At 38.5% G+C, this 23906-nt stretch overlaps 1 protein-coding gene across 1 annotated transcript; it reads right to left on the bottom strand.

Moving 5' to 3' along the window:
- Window positions 1-2564: 2564 nt before the first annotated feature.
- LOC118818450 (extracellular calcium-sensing receptor-like) lies at window positions 2565-22973 on the bottom strand. Its single transcript, XM_036585711.1, has 11 exons — window positions 22811-22973; window positions 22674-22762; window positions 21734-22510; window positions 20657-20881; window positions 13474-13617; window positions 7973-8223; window positions 7511-7811; window positions 6517-7293; window positions 5519-5743; window positions 3587-3710; window positions 2565-3469 (listed from the first exon to the last, which is right to left on the bottom strand). Exons 1-11 carry the CDS (start codon window positions 22971-22973, stop codon window positions 2565-2567), a joined length of 3981 nt encoding a protein of 1326 aa, XP_036441604.1.
- Between the last annotated feature and the right edge of the window lie 933 nt (window positions 22974-23906).

Below are 23906 nucleotides of genomic sequence, written 5' to 3'. Positions count from 1 at the left end.
CTACAGCACCCAAACCACACTCTCTAGCTACACAGAGAACTCACCAGGGTGCCTCTGATGCACCGCACCCCCTAAAGGCCTCAAGGCCAATGGAGCCAGTGACTTCAGAATATGCATTTGCCATTATGAAAAAAATTCTAAAATGAATGTCTATAAATATAGTATTCAAAAAAGTGAAATATTTAAATACTTGTTTAAAATATTAAAATATTTAATCAAATTTCTTTTTCTCAATTCTTAAAATTGATTTTATTTCAGGACAGCATAGTATTTTAAAATGATCACCAGTCTTTAGAATTATCAATAGTGCACAACATGACATTCCCAACACCTAACTCAAATACAACCTGACAGCACACGTATATGTGATAAGTTGGATTTTCATGAACAGTTCCTGTAACATTTCTACATTTTTGTCAAGCATTTTTCCTTGATTAATTATCATATATATATATATATATATATATATATATATATATATATATATATATATATATATATATATTTATATCTTGAATAAGGAGAGTTACATATGATAAACATATAAAAGAATGATCACCATCACTCCTTATACATTCCTTTAACATACATGTATCATACATCAAAATAAACAAATAATAACTCGTGCTGTTGGGACTCTTATTATGCACATAATCTGTTTTGTAAGAAGCTCTCCAAGGTGCTGAAGAGGGGACCATTTCCACGTTAATGCCCATGGATTAAGAATAAGAGGTTCAACAAGCATATAAAGCTGAGATGTATGGGTGTACCTAGTTTTTCTCCAATGTTTGGTCAAGGCTAATTCCCTGTCCACTAGCTATGGTTTCACTTTTGTTTGGAAAGTTATTTGGAAAGTCTTTAACAAACTACCTCTAGAAAGTTGGTAGATTCTCAACACTGTTAAGGTGAGCGTTAATACCAGGTTTTGTCTTAGGACCAGAGTGAGGGTTAAGTTAAGGTTTGGGGTGAGGTTAAGATAAAGGTTAGAGTAATAGATAATTAGTAGAATTTAAGTTAAATGCAACACAAACATTTATGAGATATTTAAACCGAGCTATCCAAATAAAGTTTTAACTAACCCCACCCCCTTGTCACATGTGCTTCTTCTGAGACAAGTGAGCCATGACTTTTCTAACTGCTCCTAAAGGAATGTCCTTGGAAAGTTCAGCACATTACTACACGCTTCAGCAAACTAACTGCCAATTCAGTTACGTCAGAGGCTCTCCATGGTGCTGAAGTCACATCTTTCAGCAGACTTGCATATCCATGTCTTTGAAAGTGTGAATGGAAGGAGGAAAGTCTTCACAGTTCTCCAGCTGTACCTTGCTGGATTTCACTTAAGAAATAAGTTGTTCCAGTAAAACAATGACTCAGTAGACAATATTATGTCCATAAAGTAACATTTTTTTGAATTTGATGTGGGAGAATTTGTTAGACGTGCATTAATTTTAATTTGACATTATACAATAGTATATAGTATAGTATCATAACAGTGCTGGGATAGGCTCCAGCATCCCCTGTGACCCAGTCGGTTAAGCGGCTTAGATAATGAATGAATGAAGATATGATTTTATGAGTGGTAAAGGTGAAAAATGTACTTACTACTTCTGGCATCTGTAGCAGGCTGCACAATTGTAAGGGGTGGGGCTCAGTGGCATGGCGGTAAGGGATGAACCTGTTTGTCACCTCCACTTTAGAGGGGGACATTTGTTGTGGTGGTTGTTGTTGATGATGACAGGGGTTGGCTTGGAATGTTTGTTGGCTATGTTTGTTGCTCTACCTTGGGTTGGTTGGTGCGGTTTTGGTGTTTACCATGAGTGGATGTTGCATGGCCAGAGGTGGTCTTCCTTCCTGTTCTCACTGTGATAAAGGGGCTTTTTCTGCTTTGTTCAATAAAAGAGCATTTCACTGAAGCAGAAAAATGTCATTCTCTGTTTTGTTTTCTACTTCAACACTACAATAGTAATACCCATGGGCTTAGAATGAGATAATCTAAATGCACAAATGAATAGGATATTTGGGTGTATCCAGTTTTCAGCTCTCTGTAGACAAGTACAGCCATATCTGTTGGAACTGACATTAATGGAAAATCTTTGGGCATTTCAACCCAGTGGAGGAGAGTGCAAACTGCCAATTCTGTTATGTCAGTGAAGAGCATTGTGCTCGGAGATTTGGGGAAAGGAAGGGCCACCCTACCCACCAAAGCTTGATTTAATATAAGCCTCCCATCACTGGTTTAATATCGCAAGTAAGAAGCAATAAATTCTCAAAATGAACATAAGGATTCGAGGTATTATCTAAATATGTTAAAACCCAATGTTATGAACAGCTCAGTATAATTTGACATCATATATAATGATCTAATATTATTGTAGTGGTATATGTGAAATGCTTTCTTATGCATATTTACATATTAAAATATAAAATACAGTTTCATTAAAAAGATATATTGGTGAATCCTGCTATACTATGTACATATAAACCTAATCATATATGAGCACATTTTATATGAAGTCATAAATTATAGTGCTACTTTTACAATTTGTGTCAGGGTTTGAAAAAGCCTAGGAGGGTCCTTTACCCATAAGGTGTTTCTTGGTATTCTGATCTGGTCTAAACATGATTATGAAACACTTGGGAGCAAAAATACAAATAAACAAACCAAAGCTTGAGGCCAGAATAGCAAATATCTCTACAGCTACAGTGAACTTTCCAGGAGAGCTGACATAAGCTGGGATAAAGGTAACCCACACTGCACAGAATATGAGCATGCTGAATGTGATGAACTTGGCTTCATTAAAGTTATCAGGCAGCTTCCGTGCTAGAAAAGCCAAAATAAAACACAAAAGAGCCAGAAATCCTATATAACCCAGCACAGCCCAGAATCCTATAGTTGAACCCAATTCACATTCCAAAATTACTTTTTCCTTGTAGTGCTTTAAATTTTTGAAGGGGAGAGGAGGAGAAATTGTCAACCAAAGAACACAAATTAGGACTTGTATGAGAGTGAAGGTGAGAACACTGAGTCTCTGCTGTGGAGGCCCAAACCATTTCATGACATTACTGCCTGGAAGTGTAGCTCTGAAGGCCATTAACACCACTATTGTTTTCCCCAGAACACAGGAGATGCAGAGGACGAAGGTGATCCCAAACGCTGTGTGGCGCAGCATACAGGACCACTCAGAGGGCTGACCAATGAAAGTAAGTGAGCAAAGGAAACATAGAATCAGAGAGAAGAGCAGCAGGAAGCTCAGCTCTGAGTTGTTGGCTCGGACGATGGGAGAAGTTCTGTGTTTATAAAAGACAACAACAACACATACAGCTATGAAGGCCCCAGCGAGGGAGAATGCTGTCAGGATGATGCTCAGAGTGTCATCCCAGGACAAGAACTCCACAGGTTTGGGGAGGCAGCTGTCTCGGTGGGTGTTGGGCCAGAGCTCAGAAGGGCAGCGCACACAGTTCAGAGAGTCTAAGAGATTAGAAAAACATAATTCGAGCCTTATTTTGGAAAGAACAACAAGGGAACAAAAAAAAAAAACTTTGACTGTACCCATCAAAATTGCCTACTCTACTGATGATACCCAACCTGTCTTGTTACTGATCTCTCCTTCTGCACATGGTATACAGTCATAGCAGCAGACTGGCTTTCCTTTCTGCACAGCCTTCCTGGTTCCTGGAGGACAGCTCTCACTGCACACAGATCTTGGCACCTGAGACACATTAGAGAAATGCCAATCTTTTTCATTGTTTTTCAAAAAATAAATAAATAAATAAATAAAATGACTACGCTATGTGTGACTGAATGTATTTCTTACTGCACACTCCTAAAAAAAACGGTCCTTTAAGGATTCTTTCAGGATTCTTTTGTTTGCATGCTTGAAAGGTTCTTTGCATTGTGAAAGTGTACTTAAGATTGATATAGATTGTGTTGTATGTAAGTTTTTGAAAAGGGTTCTATATAGCCCCAAAAATGCTTCCTCTGGTTAACAATAGAAAAAAAAAAAAAAAATTTGGTGCTTTATGCAAGCCTTTTTAAAAAAGGTTCTATGTAGAATCATGTACAAGACATTCTCCATCAGTCTGAGTAACCCTTTTTTCTTTAAGCAATAAAATATTTCTTTGACTATCTATGATTCTGTATAGAGCCATGGTCTTTATTCTTGAGTAGCTATCTTTGTGTGAGAGTGTATCTCTTGTGTGTTGAAGGACATTACTTGGTCTAATGAAAATTTATAAAAACATTGTATATAACTGTTGAATGTATACATATATATATATATATATATATATATATATATATATATATATATATATATAAATATATATATATAGGCAATTTTAATTGATAATCAGTAAGTCAAATGTAAAATAAGCCTCTATAAAGCATTTAAAGTGTGTTTTTTAAAAAATACTAGGTACTAGGTAATACAAAGGTACTTCCTACCTTCACTGAATCATTAATTAGATCAGACTGAAGAAAATTAAATATATTCAACTGTTATAATTAAGTAAACATATGTGTTCAGTGACGGTTTATTATTTATTTATTTATTTATTTATTTATTTATTTATTTATTTATTAGTTTTTTTGAGTGTTAGGCAAAAATAACTGTACATGACAGGTTAACTAACTCTTCAATGATATTTGAATGAAGTCTACCTGTCATTACATATTTATATACCTAATTTCCATGTTTTACTGGTTTGTCTCATTTAGCTCTTATTTTGCAAATATTCATTAGGTATCACCAAAAATTTTTACTTCAGGTAAACGCATATAATATTTATATTAAAATTTCAGTTTTAGTGTGTTTTACATTTATTCATCGTAGTAAATATGACTGCATTTTATTTTGTAGTTTATGGCTTTAGCCTGTATGACTAATACAGACATTTAGCCATAATAACATCAACATCATCAACATCAATGGCATTGATTATATATAGCTAAATTAATTGTCTTTGAGGCATGTATTTTGACAAGTAATACATACACAACAGCAATGAAACCCTTTGTGATACTGATTATATTATAGTCTATTATATTGTAGTTTGATATATAAGGGGTACCCCAGAGTTCTTTCATGACAATATCCATGTAATTCTGTGTTTGCGTTAAAGCACAGAACTATTTAATTAATTAGTTATTATTGTGTCCATTCATGTTTTTCTTTTGAGTTAATGGCACTCATTGTAATTAAGGGAATCATCGCCACAAAATAATTTATTAATCACTTATGTAACTTTGAGTTGGAATTACTGTAAATAGTAAAGTGAATATATAAGTTCCATCGACTGAAAATTTATTATGGAAATACCAACCTAACCTTAAACCTATATTGTGTACAAACTTTGAAATTCTGATTTCATGAACTTGACTTCATGAAGGTTACCTATTTAAAACATGTTCAGAGTGACTTTAACAGTAATTAAGTTCCATTGAGTGCCATAATTAAATGAGCTCTGCTAAATGATCGAAGTTTCTAGTCAAAAGACCACTGTAAGTCGCGGACTGTACCTCGGTCTGTCCTCCCATCCAGATGATAGCTCTGCTCATACTGAACTCCTGGCCTCTTGGTTTGGATGAGTCATACTGGCCCACAGTCACGACCTCCAAACCACCATCCTTCTTAAACTGCCAGTTTATGAGCTCGTAGACGGCCACAGGATCACCACTGGAGTCAAACGAGACCTGATAGCCATTCTTTGTTGTGAAGTTCACTTTCTTGAGGTGGTCGAGTATCTGCAGTGGAACACATAATTTGACAAACTGTGAACGGAACGGTGACTGTTAACTGTTGTTCTAGCTGTACCCATTCATTTTTAATGAACATTCACATGACGATTCATTGTGAATAACTATATGAGCCATTCTAAACTGATTTTATTACCATAAATAAGAGCTCAAAGGCAGAATATCAACGCCTCAACGTTTATTTGTTGTTCCATTCCTAAATTATTTAGCAATAGCCTACGATAATTCTATTTGATTTATTTTATTTTATTATTATTATTTTTAATTGTAATGATTTTGTGTCATGTTGCGCGTGAGAAGTGCAGTCCATTGCAGTGGCTTCACAGACGCTGAAGCAGTTTTTAAAGCCAAAATGTCGATGCTTGATTTTCAATTTAAATATAAAAATGCATTTTAGTTATCATAGTTTTCTTTCTTCTAATCAATCTTGTACCATCATAATTGTCAGTGGTAATATCGATACATACAACGTCGTTGATAGTAAGAAAAAAAAAGAGAAAGATAAAGAAATATGAACTCTAATTGGCTAAAACACCGACACTTTCAGGTTTAGCGAAAAGCCAGTGATATTAGTGTTACTCATGGCACAATAAGTGATGTTAAAATTGACATTGCGCAGTATTTGCCAACACAATGGTAGAATAGCAGAAATAGCGTACTTGAAATAGATAATATTAAAATTTAGAATACATGCAGTTAAATCATTCTTATTCATATTATGAAAAAAAGTATGGGGCGTTTTTAAAGGCAGCATTTTTTACCTGCCATGGTGCAAATTTAGCGCTCTTGTCGCACTGCTTGTCATTACAGATAACACCGTGGATGGCATGCGCTATGGCATACGTAGCTTTGTACACCATGTTAGTGATGCGCAGCTGCGAAGTGTCTGTATATGGGTTCTGCAGCGCGCGGATATCCTCGCTGCCGTCACATTCTCGCGCGCCCCCGGAGGAGCCTGTCAGGCTACAGCTGAACGAGCTCTCCCAAAACTCCTTTAGCATAGGCGATTTCAGTGCTTGTGCTGGAGAGAGATCCAGAAGAAACTCACGAAGACCTGGAATCACTGAGCGGGGAACCCCAAATCCTATCGCCCCAGCGCACATGTTAAAGCGCAGAAATTCCGGATGGGTGATCCACGCATCGCTTCCTATCCACTGAACGGGAGGTGGCGACTGTCTTGTCAGTTCTTCTAAGAGAACTCTCGCTTCGCCTGAGGCAAGAAACGCTACTATTACCCGGGCTGTTGATCTGCGGATGACGTTTGCCACTCTCTCCAGTTTACTACGCGGATCTGTTCTGTAGAAGACCAGAGAGTACTCCACACAGATGCCCTCCTCTTGCGCAGCCTTTAGAAACGATGCCATTCCATTATTTCCGTAATCTGTGTCACTGCGCACTGCCCCAATCCATGTCCAGCCGAAATACTTGACCATTTTTGCCAGTGCGGCCGCTTGATGGTGGTCACTAGGCACAGTCCTGAGAAAAGCGGGATACTGACGCTTATCGCTCAGACATGCGCAGGTTGCGTAGTAACTCACCTGTTATTCAGTCCAAAAAAGGAGAAAACGTCATTTGAAAAGCGTAGTTGAATTCTAGTGCTTATGTGTGGCATTTGATACGGTTCTTTAACTTCTTAACGCATAAAACATAGAACCTAACTTAGTATGTTAAACTCTCTTCGGCAACATTTTAAAATCATCGCTATATAACGAACAATAATAAGCTAGATTTTTGATGCTCCACCATTCGATTCACCTGTGGAATTCCAAAAAGACCCAGCATTCTGGTCATGCTAATGGAGGCGGGGGAATTAGACTCTCCCATCACAGCAGGAACAGCGGCAGCTGCAGATTTTGAACAAGAATCAGTATCATTGAAAAATGGTTCCATGCCGTTTGCAAACTGAAATGCAACTTTAACAGCCATCGGCACTGCAGCGCACGAGTCGTGTATCTGGTATCCTAACGTGATTCCCGGCAGGAGATCCGTTCTGTTGTTGATCTCGTGGATGGTGAACTCCATGGAACGAGCGAAGCGCAGTTGCCTGAAATCCATGCTGTTTAGAAACATAAGATGCACAAGACAAAATGAGAGTGTCTGTTGTTTTAGTTAGTATTTGCAACTGTCACTAACACAATAACTAGCACAAGGCTGCAAAAAGTTAGAATTAATTATAAAGATCACTTAATGTAATGTTCCCTACACTCACAGACAGACCTCCCAGAGCACTGTGGTTGTAGTGGCGGTCTGGTGTAGTTGTTCTGCTCTGATCTCAGGTTGTAATGAATGGAGAAAAGCCCCCCAATCACAAAATCTCCATTCATATAAATACCAATCATCTGCGGCTCGGACCACAGTCTGCAGCTGACCGGATCAGCTTTACATGCTATTGGTCTGAGTCCATTTATCCACAGCACTGATACAAATATCAGTAAAGTCGAAGTGAGCTGCATGATGTGCTCTGTAGCCTACCTCTCTGAAGGCCAGGCAGACTCCATTTAAATAGTCACCTTGTTGTGATACACAATGGGTGTGAGCTTAGAATCAGGAGGCGTGGTTATGTGTTGAATAGTAAATGTAATGATGGATATAGCTTTTTTTTCTCTCTGGTGTTTTGAATAGTGTAATTGAGACACAAAATGATTTGCGCAAAATAGGGGTGTGTTTTACTAAGCCGCAATTCAGACTTTGAATTTTGTGTATTTATCTTGTTAATATCCGTAAGAGCCGTGTTAAGTTCAGAGGCACTGTTTAACTATTTATTATTACCATAATATTTCAGACTGAAATTTGTCTTCAAATAGAAGAATGAAGTGCTTTTTTAAAATGAAAACTAAATAAATAAATGTGAAGTTATGAGGTAAGCCGTTATAGGCCACTGAGAATTATGATTAAAATTTTGTGCAATAGAAGAGCGTGGCTTCATTATCTGCAGTTCAGATGTTGAACTCAAACATGTATGTCTTGGGCAATATTCGCTCACATGAAGCATTGCATTAAGTTACGTGAAACTGTCTGATCACTTCTTGCGACCAACCAATTTTAGACCAAGACTAATTTCACACTAGGCTTAGTATTAATAGGAAGTTTAGACTAAACACCAGAGTGAGGTTAAATTTTATGTTTGAGTTGATATTAAGAACAGGTTTAGGGTAAATTATATCTAAAAAAATAATTAATACAGCGATCTATAAAGCATCTTTGATGCATTTGCAGAGTGCTGTCCAAATAATGTGTTACCCTGGTTTCCTCCCTCTTCCAAGGCACATGAGGCACTTTCTTTTCTTATTGTTCCTTATGCAGAGTTAGTAGACTATCTGCCAATTTTCTTATGTCAGGTGCTCTTCAAGGTGCTGTAGAGGGGAACGATTCCATAATAATGCCCTGGGATTAGAAATGTTCATCAAGCACGTATGTATGTAATGTTTGTCTGTACCCAGCTTTCCTTCCCAGTCTGGTAAAGGCTGATTCCCATCTACTAGCTATGGGGTAACTTTATTTGAAAAGCCCCCAGTAGGTTTTCTCTAGATGTTGAATTCATTATCAAACTGTTTGTTAAAAGCCAGTTGATTCTCAGCAGGGTTAGAATTAGTATTAGTGCATTTAGGTTTGGACCAGAGTAATGGTAAGGTTTTTGAGATTAAGTTGAAGGTTACAGTTAGATCTAGGTTGATAAATGTAATCGATAATTAGTAGAATGCAAGTAGAATGTAAGATAAGCATCTAAGAAAGTGTTGCTGCAGTGCTGAGAATGATCCACCACCCAAATAGTACCTGCTCTGTGAGGGTGCATGGGGGTCCTGATCACTGAAGAACAGGGTAAAAGGGGGCTGACAAAGTACGCAGAGAAACAGATGGACTACAGTCTGTAACTGTAGAACTACAATTAATTATTGCTATATTACTATAATCTTTAGTTATTACTAAACACAAATAATAATAAACTAGATTACTAATATTGCACCATTTGGTGCAACATACAATCACCTGTGGAATTCCAAAAAGACCCAGCATTCTTGTGACGCTAATTGAAGAAGTGGAAACAGAATCTCCCACGAGAGCAGGAACAGCAGTGGCTGCAGATTTTGAACAGGAATCAGTATCATTGAAAAATGGTTCCATGCCGTTTGCAAACTGAAGCGCAACTTTAATAGCCATCGGTACTTCAGCACACGAGTCGTGTATCTGGTATCCATATCTGTTCTGTTGTTGATCTCGTGGATGGTGAACTCCATGGCACGGGTGAAGCGCAGCTCCCTGAAGTTCACACTGTTTACAAACATAATATTCACATTTAAAAGGTATTTTCACAAAATAGAATAATATAATAAAACAATTTTACAATACCATGGACTGGCAACCTGTCCAGTGTGTATCCTACCTTCCGCCCAATGACAGCTGGGATAGGCTCCAGCACCCCACCGTGACCCAGAAGGATAAGCGGTTTAGATGATGTATTTATGTATGTAATTTTACAATACCTTTTACTAGATAATTTCAGATGTAACTAACTCAACAAATGTCGCATGTTTGTAATAAAGTGTCAATTTGATTGTTACAATTTCTCTGTAATTTTTTTTTATTATTATTATTTTTTTAATTTTTTTCTCAAATTCAAGAAAAAATATTGGTGTAAGCGCTTACTTAGCATATGGACAAATGCTCTTTTATTTTAAACAGGCGCTTCAACATACAGCAAGAAATGCTCAGCCCAGCGCTGCCCCAACACAGACACAAAACATGTCTAACCACTAGTTACACAACGAATCCCACCCTCCTCGGAGACTATGGGGCAATTGCATTATCATTAGCCATGTGGTTTAGTGTTTAATCCTAGTTTTAACATCAATCAGTCACGTGGCTTCTTGACCTCTGTTACTTTGTCCTCGGAAGTTTCAGTTTCAAAAGCGCCTATAGTTTAAACTGAACCCAATTGCTGTGTCCCATGAAAATCACACATTTACCTCTAGATGGTCATGTATCTCACGTTTGAGGTTTATCTGAAACCTGCTAAAGACATGGTTTTACTGAGGTAAGTAAGATTATTGTGATTGAAAAGTATTTATTTTAATTTGTTATTTTAATATTCCATGCTTATAGGCCCATATACCTCTTTATGTTTTATGGATCTTATGGCATGACTTGTTCAGAGAAACTGCAGCTGACCTGTTTAGGCTATCACTGTCATTGACCTCAAAGGGAAATTTCATCTCAGCAAATTTTGGAGAGGCTTCAACAGGTTCAGGTCCAGAGCGTAGCCTCAGTCAATGTCGTTCAGTTGCGTGTCAGCTAATTATTTAAAATGCTATGGACATAACTTTACGTTAGTGGCTACATGTTTTTAGTTGATTTGATTTAAACTATGAGTAGCTTAAAAAAAATAAAATAAAAAAAAAATCATAACATCGTACACAGTGACTCCCAGTGACTCGTACACTCTTTGTGTAATTTTTATTGCTATTAGGATAGAACTGAATTAAAAAAGGCTGTTGGTGTGGTTTAAATGAACATAAGCAAGACACTTTTCATGCATCGATTGTTGTATTACACATACATACATACAATATAACAATAAAAGAATGAAACCTTTTTTCCTTATGTGGATGCCTCTGGGTGTAGTGTGTAGCTGACCCAATACTTTTGTTTACAGTCCACGTGGAGTTTGCAGCTATAACAGCCTCCGCTCCTGTGGGAAGGAAGAGCATCCAGAAGAGCATTTGTGAGGTCAGGCACTAATGTTGGACGAGAGGGCCTGGCTCAAAATCTCTGTTCTAGTTCATCCCAAAGGTGGTCCAGCATACCTTAAATAGAAATGAGTAGTGTTAAACAGAAACAGGAAAGGTTGTACAACCCCATTTCAAAAAAAGTCACTGTGAACCATGTAAACAATAACAAAATGATGTGCAAATCATTGAAACCCTATATTTCATTGAAAATGTTTTAAAGACAACATATCGAATGTTGAAACTGAGAAATTTTATGTCTTTTTGAAAAAATATATGCCTATTTTGAATTTGATGCCAGCAACACGTTCCAAAAAAGTTGGGACGGGGGCAACAAAAGGCTGGTAAAGTTGTGTAATGCTAAAAAAAACACCTGGTGGTTAATTGGCAACAGGTCAATAACATGATTGGGTATAAAATGAGAAAAAACAGTATTTGCCGGCTGTGAACTTCGGGCCCTCAGACAGCACATTAAAAATAAACATGATTCTGTAGTGGAAATCACTGCATGGGCTCAGAAACACTTCTGCAAAACACTGTCTATGAAAACAGTTCGGTGCTGCATCCACAAATACAAATTAAAACTCTTAAAAAAAACAGTATTCATTATGGTATTAATGCACATGGCATGGGTGACTTTTTATTTATTTTTATTTTATTTCATGATTTTTTTTTTGTTGTTGTTTTGCACAGCGTCCCAACTTTTTTGGAAATGGGGTTGTAGATCCCAGCTACTTGCAGTTGCTCAAAAGGAATTTCACATTACGATGAAAGATGTGGCAGTGGAGGTCTTGTGGGAAAAAAAAATGAATTAATTACAAAAAAAAACAGAAACAATCATTGCACTTGTATCTGTAAACAACCCCATAGATTGAAATCTCTGACATCGCTCATAACATTGCTGGTGTTCTGAAGAATTGTGCTACCTACCATACCGCATATACGTAAGTAGAGCTCTACTTAGAACTGTGGGTAGGATATTTTGATAGCCTAAATCACCATCAGGATGTTATAAGTAATATTAAGCTGAGTCTGTACCGAATTAACATTGCAAACACTAAAACGTTAGACACAATTTGCTACACTATACTAATGGTATGCGCATGCTCGGTAGCACTGCTCGATGGGCTGGACAAATTGTTAGAACATAAGTGACAGTCTCTATTTAAAAATGACGGTGTCTAATAACACTGTCAGTGAAGTGAGGGTGGCTAATAAAAGTGGCGGTGAAGTGACGGTGAAGTTCTGACGAATTGTGCGAACTTGTTGAAACGTCCTACAATAGCACAAATTTATAGCTGTTTTCTTACTTACATAGTAGGATGTTTCAATGGCTTAAATCACTGTTTCTGAAAATGCTACCAACATTACAACTACAGATAAAATATTTTAATAGCCTAAACCCTCCTATCAGAAAATGTTACCAACATTCAAATAATTGGGATATTTTGATAGCTTAAATCAGCTTATCAGGGAGTTATAGTATTAGAATTAGTCTCCCATATGGAAAATATATTCCAAATGTACTTATTAAATATATTTTTCCAATACGTGTATTTCTTTAAATATATACTCAATGAATGGTACTTTTGTGTTTTGCACTGTACTTTGCAAACGATTGTACATATGTGGTAAGACAGCACTTGCACAAAATTTTTGTCAAATGAACAAGATAACAAATTATCAAACTGCATTTTCACAGTGCATCAATATCTACAATACTCGATTTTGTCATGTAAAAGGTCATTTTTTTAACATACAGTCACGACACTGAAATACAAATTCACTTTAAAGGTACTCCAAACAGTAAAATGCATTAGACAAAGTGTTTTGGCAATTTTCATATATCTCTGAAGGTATCCGCTAAAAACATGTACATAGATTTACATACATGTGCATTTCTACATGCAACATTTTCCATATATTTTAAAATAAATGCATTTTAAAATGTTTTTAAAATACATTTTAGAGTTTGGAATGTGTCTGTTCCTGTGCCTGCGACCCGGGCGCTTCCTGTTCCTGCTCCTGTGATCCGGATACCTCCTGTTCCTGCCCCTGCACTCCAGAGGCCTCCTGTTCCTGCACTCCGGATGCCTCCTGTTCCTGCTCCAGCGCTCCGGGCACCTCCTGTTTCTGCTCCTGCGCATATATACATATGTATATATCAGACAAACACACATATATACTATATATGTATTTGTTTGTGTGATGGAGATGCCAGTGGAGAACAAGAAGAAGCTGTGAAGAATCAGGCCCAGAGACTTGGGGTAAGAGTATGCTCTCCATTAGTCAACGAAAGAAGCATGGGTGATTGGAGGGGCTCATTTCTCTGGCCCTGAGAAAAAGTATGCTCTCCTGATGACTCACAGCATGTTGGGCAAAGGGGTGTAGTTAGCTGAAGATATAACTGACCTGTAGAGGCTGACAGGTAAGTTAGGTGTTGAACTTAGGTCCGCCATGGTGTCCTCACCCGATACCGTCACCAGTTCCCAATCTGACTCCAAAGCCTCCACTAAAACTTCATCTACCTGAGGTAAGGCAGCTTGGTGGTTTGAAAAGCAAGTCAGCTTTCCTGCGGTAATGTAAGATGGTCATGGCAGTGGAGGGGTGGGGGACGAAGTGATGGCAGTTCAGTTACCCTCAGTGCTGGAAGGGCCAGCTCTGCAAGTACTGTAAAAGCACCATGCCAGTGCTACTGTAACTTGGCATAATCTCATAGCCAGTCTGGGGAGGTAGTTTGGTGAGTGAGTGTGGCCCATGTGCATTACAGAGAAACTCAATCAGACAGAGTGCCAATACAGAGAGAAGCTGGGTCTGCTCTCCATTGAGAATATGTACCAGTCAATACTACAAACCAGTGCAGAAACAGAAGCCAGCCAGGAAGATCAGCTCCCACTGTACAGCTTGGGTCAAGTAGGCATAGACAGGAAACAGCTCACTGCCGTCAATGCTACACCCAAGCGTGCTCCTTCAGACTAGGAGAAGCACACCTGCCAAGTGGGAAGCAATAACCATCCAGCTCAAATCTGTCACTGCACGGGAGCCTGAGCCCAATGCCTGAGTTCAGGTTCATGCCAGTGTGTGATGCTACAAAAGAAAATCTCTACAAATAAAGCTGGTCATGGTAGCTAGCAGAGGGGTCATGGCAGAGAAAGTCAAGGCTCCTTGACACTGTGGCCTTCATCTTCCATGGGGGAAGCCACCAGCACTGGAGAAGCTGAGCACGCAGCACTAAAGCTAGTGGGCAGAAGCCCATGAGCTGGAAATGCTATTGGCTCAAGGACACTACAGCTTTCGTGAGTGAAGCCATCGTTGGCGAAGCTGAACACTCAGCACCAGAGCCAGTGGATTAATCCTCAGGATCTCTAAGTCCACACACAAGCAGTAACCTTGCCGGCATCGGTGACGTGGTGGACAGTGGAAAGAGTGGAACTGTGACTGGTGGGTCATGGGAATGAATGGGACCCTGCTTTGTAGAAAAGCTGCCAGACATGGTGTATTGGGTGTGCACCAGAGCCTGGTGCAACATTGTGTTGCATTGAGGCCATCCTTGGGGCCCTCCAAATTGATACCCCACAGCACCCAAACCACACTCTCCAGCTACACAGAGAACTCGCCAGGGTGTCTCTGATGCACCGCAGCAGCTTTGGAATCCTCTCAATGCCCCTCAGTGACCCAGGAGGACCACAACACCCCGACGGCTGCAGCAGACCACCCAGAGGCCGAGCCCATGGGGATGCCGAATACCCCCTGGTATACCAGGCTGGTACCCCTCAAAGAGGAGGTAACAGGCTCCTAGACATTTTGAAGAACTGGTTTGGTGGGACTGGTAAGCAGTGTAGTTACTTAGACAAGGAGGGGGAGCAATGTGGTGTCATTGCAAGCCTGTCTTATGTTAAAAGTAAACCCACCCTCTAACGCTCCTTGTTCACAGTTACTCTAATTATCTACAAACTAAACCCAGCGAGAACAACAACTGACATAGCAAACTGACATGCTTAACCCAGAGTGGGACTCTACAAGAGCCACTTTGCATGGTCACACCCCCTAAGGACCTCAAGGCCACTGGAGCCAGTGGCAGACTTCACAATATGTATTTGTCATTTTGAATAAAAATACTAAACTGAATACTTTAGTCTATAAATATAGTATTCAAATAAAAAAAATGAAATATTTAAATACTTGTTTAAAATATTTTAATATTTAATGGAATTTCCTAATTCCCATCTACTAGCTATGGTTTTGCTTTTGTTTGGAAAGTTATTTGGAAAGTCCCCAAAAGAGTATCTTTAAGTCATTAACAAACTTTCTGTTGAAAGTTGGTAGATTCTCAACACTGTTACGGTTAGTGTTAATACCAGGTTTGGGCTTCAGACCAGAGTGAGGGTTAAGTTTAGGTTTGGGGTGAGGTTAAGATAAAGGTTAGAGTAATAGATAATTAGTAGAATTTATGTGTGTACACATAACACAAACATTTAAGAAATATTTACAGCAATCTATCCAAATAAAGTGTTACCTTAACTAACCCCACCCCCTTGTCACACATGCTTCTTCTGAGACAAGTGAGTCATGACTTTTCTAACTGCTCCTAAAGGAATGTCCTTGGAAAGTTCAGCACACTCAGAAACTACAAAAAAAATAAAAAATAAATAACTGCCAATACAGTTATGTCAGAGGCTCTCCATGGTGCTGAAGTCACATTTTTCAGCAGACTGGCATATCCATGTCTTTGAAAGTGTGAATGGATGGAGCAAAGTCTTCAAAGTTTTCTGGCTGTACCTTGCTGGATTTCAATCTAGAGCAAAATCTTGCTGAGTGATAGGGGAAGAGGAAGGGTGATAGCGTTCACCAAGTCTCTCCCAAACAAATGGGTCAACAATGAGATTGTTTAATATTACATGTCATTTGCAATATATTCTCAAAAAGATCATGAGGATTACATTTACATTTTAGTATTACTTAAAAATGGCAAAATCAGTTTAATTTAGCATTATACAATAGTATAGTATCATAACAGTGCTGGGATAGACTCCAGCATCCCCATGACCCAGTCGGTTAAGCGGCTTAGATGATGAATGAATGAAGATATGATTTTACGAGTGGTAAAGGTGAAAAGTTTACTTACTACTTCTGGCATCTGAAGCAGGCTGCACAATTGTAAGGGGTGGGGCTCAGTGGCATGGCAGTAAGGGATGAACCTGTTTGTCACCTGTTTTGGTTTTTTTTTGATGGGGGCATTTGTTGTGGTGGTTGTTGTTGATGATGACAGGGGTTGGCTTGGAGTGTTTGTTGGCTATGTTTGTGGTTCTGCCTTGGGTTGGTTGGTGCGGTTTTGGTGTTTACAATGAGTGGATGGTGTGTGGCTGGAGGTGGCCTTCCTTGCTGTTCTTGCTGTGATAAAGGGGCTTTTTCTGCTTTGTTCAATAAAAGAGCATTTTACTGAAGCAGAAAAATGTCATTCTCTGTGTTGTTTTCTACTCAAACACTACAATAGTAATACCCATGGGCTTAGTGAGATAATCTAAAAGCACAAATGAATAGGATATTCCGGTGAATCCAGTTTTCAAGTCGCTGTAGACAAGTACAGCCACATCTTTTGTAACTGACATTAATGCAACATCATTGGGCATTTCAACACAATGGAGGAGAGTGCAAACTGACAATTCTCTATGTCAGTGAAGAGCATTGTTCTCAGAGATTTGGGGAAAGGAAGGGCCACCCTACCCACCAAGCCTTGATTTAATATGAGCCTCCCATCATAAATTCTCAAAATGATCCTAAGGATTCGATTTTGAAATAGAGGTGTCTAAATGTGTTAAAACCCAATGTTATGAACAGCTCAGTATAATTTCTCATTATATACAATGATCTAATATTATTGCAGTGGTATGTGTGAAAAGCTTTCTTATGCATATATACATATTAACATACAAAATACAGTTCAATTAAAAAGATATATTGGCAAAACTGCTACACTATTTACATATAAACCTAATGATAAATCAGCACATTTTATACAAAGTGGCAAATCATAGTGCTACTTTTACGAATTGTGTCAGGGTTTGAAAAAGCCTAGGAGGGTCCTTTACTCATAAGGTGTTTCTTGGTATTCTGCTCTGGTCTAAACATGATTATGAAACACTTGGGAGCAAAAATACAAGTAATCAAACCAAAGCTTGAGGCCAGAATAGCAAATATCTCTACAGCTACAGTGAACTTTCCAGGAGAGCTGACATAAGCTGGGATAAAGGTAACCCACACTGCACAGAATATGAGCATGCTGAATGTGATGAACTTGGCTTCATTAAAGTTATCAGGCAGCTTCCGTGCTAGAAAAGCCAAAATAAAACACAGAAGTGCTAGAAATCCTATATAACCCAGCACAGCCCAGAATCCAATAGCTGAACCTAATTCACATTCCAAAATTATTTTTTCCTTGTAGTGCTTTAAAATTTTTGAAGGGGAGAGGAGGAGATATTGTCAACCAAAGAACACAAATAAGAACCTGTATTAGAGTGAAAGCAAGAACACTGAGTCTCTGCTGTGGAGGCCCAAACCATTTCATAACATTACTGCCTGGAAGTGTAGCTCTGAAGGCCATTAACACCACCATTGTTTTCCCCAGAACACAGGAGATGCAGAGGACGAAGGTGATCCCAAATGCTGTGTGGCGCAACATACAGGACCACTCAGAGGGCTGACCAATGAAAGTAAGTGAGCAGAGGAAACAGAGCGCCAAAGAGAAGAGCAGCAGGAAGCTCAGCTCTGAGTTGTTGGCTCGGACGATGGGAGAAGTTCTGTGTTTATAAAAGACAGCAGCCACACATACAGCTATGAAGGCCCCAGCGATGGAGAACACTGTCAGGATGATGCTCAGAGAGTCGTCCCAGGACAGGAAACTCCACAGGCTTAGGGAGGCAGCTGTCTTGCTGGGTGTTGGGCCAGAGCTCAGAAGAGCAGCGCACACAGTTCAGTGAGTCTACGAGATTAGAAAAGTACATTCAGAACCTTATTTTAGAGACAAGGGAACAAAACTTTCACTGTGCCTATTGAAATTGCCTGCTCTACTGATGATACCCAACCTGTCTTGTTACTGATCTCTCCTTCTGCACATGGTATACAGTCATAGCAGCAGACTGGCTTTCCTTTCCGCACAGCCTTCCTGGTTCCTGGAGGACAGCTCTCACTGCACACAGATCTTGGCACCTGAGACACATTAGAGAAATGCAAATCTTTCATCGCTTTAAAATTCACAGTGCTATGCATGGATGAATGTATTTCTTACAGCACACTCCTATAAATGGTTCTTTAAGGATTCTTTGGTAAAAACAATGTTTTTTTATAGAACCACGAACATTCAAAGAACCATTTGCATGCTCGAAAGTTTCTTTGCATTGTAAAAGCGTTCTTAAGATTGATATAGATTGTATTGTATGTACATTTTTGAAAAGGTTCTATATAACACCAAAAAGGCTTCTTCTATAGTTAAGATGTCAAGCTTTTAACATTAGAAAAACCCATTTTGTTGCTTTGTACAAGTCTTTTTAAAAAAGGTTCTATGTAGAATCATGTACAAGACATTCTCATCGGTCTGAATAACCCATTTTGTCTTTGATCAAGAAAACATTTCTTTGAGTCTCTATGGTTCTGTATAAAGCCCATTGTCTTTACTGAAGAATTCATGAGTAGCCATCTTTGTTAAGAGTGTATCTCAGTGTTGAAGGACATTACATGGTCTAATGAAAATGTATAAAAACATTACATATATTCAACAGTTAAAGTAAACTGTACATATGAAGTGTGGCCAACCATTTCTTTTCTGTCTTTTTATAATAAGCACATGTTTATTTTCTCTAGTTTGGTCATGGCCAAATAATTTTCACTAGCAATGTGCTATGTTTATTTGGAAAGTCCCCAATTAATTATGTATAGATGTTTAATTCTTCAACAAACTATTTATTGAAAGTCAGTTGATTCTCCACAGTATTAGGGTTAGTATAAGTACCAAGTTTAGGCTTGGGACCAGAGTGAGGGTTAGGTTTTCTCCTGTGGTTAATCTTAGAGTTAGGGTTGGAAAAAGGTTGCTAATTTTAGTAGATAATCAGTATAATGTAAGTCAAATGTAAAATAAGCCTCTATGAAGCATTTAAAATCCGTTATTCAAATAATGGTAGCCAAGGTACTTCCCACCTTTACTGAATCATTAATTACATTAGACTGAAAAAAAATAAATATGTTCAACAGTTATAATTAAGTAAACATAGTATGTGTTTAGTCATGTGATTTATTTATTTATTTATTTATTTATTTATTTATTTATTTTGTTGTTTTTTTTTAATGTTAGGCAAAAAGAACTGTATATGACAGGTTAACTAACTCTTCAATGATATTTGAATGTATTTTACCTGTCAATACATAGTAATATGCACAAAGTAATTTTGACTTCAGGTTAACGCATATCATCTTCATATTAAAAATTTCAGTTTTAGTGTATTTTACAGTTATTCAAGATAATAATATTATTGTGTTTTATTTTGTAGTTTATGGCTTTAGCCTGTATGACTAATACAGTCATTTAGCTATAATAATATCAACGTCATCAATCAAAATTATTTGTCTTTGAGGCATTTATTTTCACAATTAATACGCACAGAAAAGCAACGAAACCCCTTTGTGATACTGATTATATTATCCATTGTCTGATCTATAAGGAGTTCTCCAGGGTGCTTTGATGCCAGTATTCATGTAATTCAGTCATAAGCCAAGTGTTTACGTTAAAGCATAGAATTAATGTAATTAAGTAGTTTTTATTGTGTCCATTCATGTTTTTCTTTTAAATTAGTGGCACTCATTTCAATTAAGGAAATCACAACCACAAAATAATTCAGTAATCACTTATATAACTTTGAGTTGCAATTGCTGTAAATAGTAAAGTGAATACATATGTTCCATCAAATGAAAACGTATTATGGAAATACCAACCTAACCTTAAACCTATATTGTCTACAAATTTTGAAATTTTGATTTCATGAACCTGACTTCATGAAGGTTAGATATTTAAAACATGTTCAGAGTGACTTTAACAGTAATTAATTTCCATTGAGTGCCATAATTAAATGAGTTCTGCTAAATGATCGAGGTTTCTAGTCAACAGACTACTGTAAGTCTCGTACCGTACCTCGGTCTGTCCTCCCATCCAGCTGATAGCTCTGCTCATACTGAACTCCTGGCCTCTTGGTTTGAATGAGTAATAGTGGCCCACAGTCACAAAATCCAAACCACCATCTTTCTTAACCTGCCAGTTTATGAGCTCGTAGACGGCCACAGGATCACCTTTAGAATCAAACGAGACCTGAAAACCATTGTTGGTAGTGAAGTTCACTTTCTTGAGGTGGTCGAGTATCTGCAGTGGAACACACAATTTGACAAATTGTGAACGGAACCATGACAGTGAACTGTTATCAATTGTTTGAATGCATTATGAAAAATATTAATTTATCATTAATGAACATTCACATGATAAGTCATATGAGCCATTCTAAACTGTTACCATAAATAAGAGCGCACAGGCAGAATATCAACGCCTGTTTATTTGTTGATCCATTCCTAAATTAATCAGCAATAACTTAGGAAAATTCTTTTTGATTATTTTTAAATTTTTATTGTAATGGTTTTGTGTCATGTTGCGCGTGAGAAGTGCAGTCCATTGCAGTGGCTTCACAGATGCTGAAGTATTTTTAAAGCCAAAATTTCGACGCTTGATTTTCAATTTAAATTGTAAAAATGCGCTTTAGATATTTTAGTTTTCTTTCTTCAATGTTAAAATGCTTGTAAATATGTCAAATTATTTTATAATCAATCTTGCACCATCATAATTGTCAGTTGTAATATCGATACATAAACGTCGTTGATAGTAAGGAAAAAAATGACTTCTAACAGGGACATCTCGGGGGAAAATATTATCTCTGACAAGTCTTTGGTTGATGAAGTCTGTTTTTACATTTCTGATTAAATTGGCTAAAACACCGACACTTTCAGGTTTAGCGAAAAGCCTGTGATATTAGAGTTACTCATGGCACAGTAAGCGATGTTTAAATTGACACTGCTCAGTATTTGCCAACACAATGGTAGAATAGCAGAAATAGCGTACTTGAAACAGATAATATTAACAGGTAGAATACACGCAATGAAATCATTCTTATTCATATTATGAAAAAAGGTATGGGGTGTTTTTTTAAAAACAACGTTTTTATACCTGCCATGGTGTGAATTTTGCGCTCTTGTCGCACTGCGTGTCATTACAGATAACACCGTGGATGGCATGCGCTATGGCATACGTAGCTTTGTACACCAGGTTAGTAGCGCGCAGCTGCGAAGTGTCCGTATATGGGTTCTGCAGCGCGCTGATATCCTCGCTGCCGTCACATTCCCGCGCGCCCTCGGAGGAGCCTTTTAGGCTACAGCTGAACGAGCTCTCCCAAAACTCCGTTAGCAGAGGCGATTTCAGTGCTTGTGCTGGAGAGAGATCCAGAAGAAACTCACGAAGACCTGGAATCACTGAGCGGGGGACCCCAAAACCTATCGCCCCAGCGCACATGTTAAAGCGCAGAAACTCTGGATGGGTGATCCACGCATCGCTGCCGATCCATTGAAGGGGAGGCGGCGGCTGCCTTGTCAGTTCTTCTAAGAGAACTCTCATTTCGCCTGAGGCAAGAAACGCTACTATTACCCGGGCTGTTGATCTGCGGATGACGTTTGCCACTCGCTCCAGTTTACTGCGCGGTTCTGTTCTGTAAAACACCTCAGAGTACTCCACGCAGATGCCCTCCTCTTGCGCAGCCTTTAGAAACGAAGCCATTCCAATATTTCCATAGTCTGTATCGCTGCGCACTGCCCCAATCCATGTCCAGCCAAAATGCTTGACGATTTTTGCTAGTGCGGCCGCTTGGTGGTGGTCACTAGGTATGGTCCTGAAGAAGGCAGGATACTGACGTTTATCGCTCAGACATGCGCAGGTTGCGTAGTGACTCACCTGTTATTCAGGATGAAAAAGGGGAGAAAACGTCTTTTGAGAGATCTAATGTGATTCTGGCGTATTGTTATTGGACATTATATGTTTCTTTAGTTATTACTAAACACAAATAATAATAAACTAGATTACTAATATTGCACCATTTGGTGCAACATACAATCACCTGTGGAATTCCAAAAAGACCCAGCATTCTTGTGACGCTAATTGAAGAAGTGGAAACAGAATCTCCCACGAGAGCAGGAACAGCTGCAGCTGCAGATTTTGAACAGGAATCAGTATCATTGAAAAATGGTTCCATGCCGTTTGCAAACTGAAGTGCAACTTTAACAGCCATCGGTACTTCAGCGCACGAGTCGTGTATCTGGTATCCTAACGTGATTCCGGGCAAAAAATCTGTTCTGTTGTTGATCTCCTGGATGGTGAACTCCATGGCACGGGCGAAGCGCAGCTCCCTGAAGTTCATACTGTTTACAAACATAATATTCACATTTAAAAGGTATTTTCACAAAATAGAATAGTATAATAAAACAATTTTACAATACCTTTTACCAGATAATATCAGATGTAACTAACTTAATAAATGTCGCATGTCTGCAATAAAGTGTCAATTTGATTATTACAATTTCTCTGTAATGATCTCTGCAACTGTTCACTCCACACTCACAGACAGACCTCCCAGAGCACTGTGGCTGCAGTGGCGGTCTGGTGTAGGTGTTCTGCTCTGATCTCGTGTAGATATGAATCGAAAAAATCCCTCCAATTATAAAATCTCCATTCATAGAAAGACCGGCCATCTGAGGCTCAGCCCACAGCCTGCAGCTGCCCGGGTCGGCTTTAGAAGTTGCTGGACTGAGCCCGGTTATCCATAACATTGATACAGACATCATTAAACTTGATCCAAGCTCCATGGCATATTCAGCAGTTCTACAGCCCTCTGAAGGCCAGGTTGCCTGACTTTAAATATTCCATTTCTTTTGATGCCGTGTGGGTGTGAGCTCAGGAGGCGTGGTTATGTCATGAATAGTGATCGCAATAATTCACATATCTTTTGCATTTGTGTATCTTTGGTGTATTGGATGGTGTTTTTACACCACATAAATAAGCTGACCTTAAGTAACCACATGGCCCCCATCATCTCTAGAAAACTTTAAACCGTTTGCACCGAGCAGGGAGGAGTCTCAGTTATGCGTATTTTAGACGCTGAATTGTAGGACATTACTGTTAGTGATATTCAGCACCACTGCAACCAAAATATTTCACACTAAAATTTGCCCACCGTGCCCACTATAAAATACAAACAAAAACCATAAAATGCCATTTGATAACGATATGAAATATTGTAACTTCAGCTCAGAAAACAACGCAGAAAACATAGAGCCTTTTTTTTTATCAACTG

Source organism: Colossoma macropomum, unplaced genomic scaffold, assembly GCF_904425465.1.
Source record: "Colossoma macropomum unplaced genomic scaffold, Colossoma_macropomum, whole genome shotgun sequence".
Classification (NCBI taxonomy): domain Eukaryota; kingdom Metazoa; phylum Chordata; class Actinopteri; order Characiformes; family Serrasalmidae; genus Colossoma; species Colossoma macropomum.
Note: the sequence above shows the minus strand (reverse complement) of the source record. Positions and strands in the feature narration are given on the sequence as shown.

Bases quoted from the DNA above. Each gene is read 5' to 3' on its own strand.
- LOC118818450 (XM_036585711.1), bottom strand. From the start codon at position 22,973: ATGAACTTCAGGGAGCTGCGCTTCGCCCGTGCCATGGAGTTCACCATC. The intron at 7,812-7,972 runs GTCTGTCTGTGA...GTTTCTAAACAG, and splicing joins CAACCACAGTGCTCTGGGAG to CATGGATTTCAGGCAACTGC. The intron at 7,294-7,510 runs GTGAATCGAATG...ACTGAATAACAG, and splicing joins GTCTTTTTGGAATTCCACAG to GTGAGTTACTACGCAACCTG.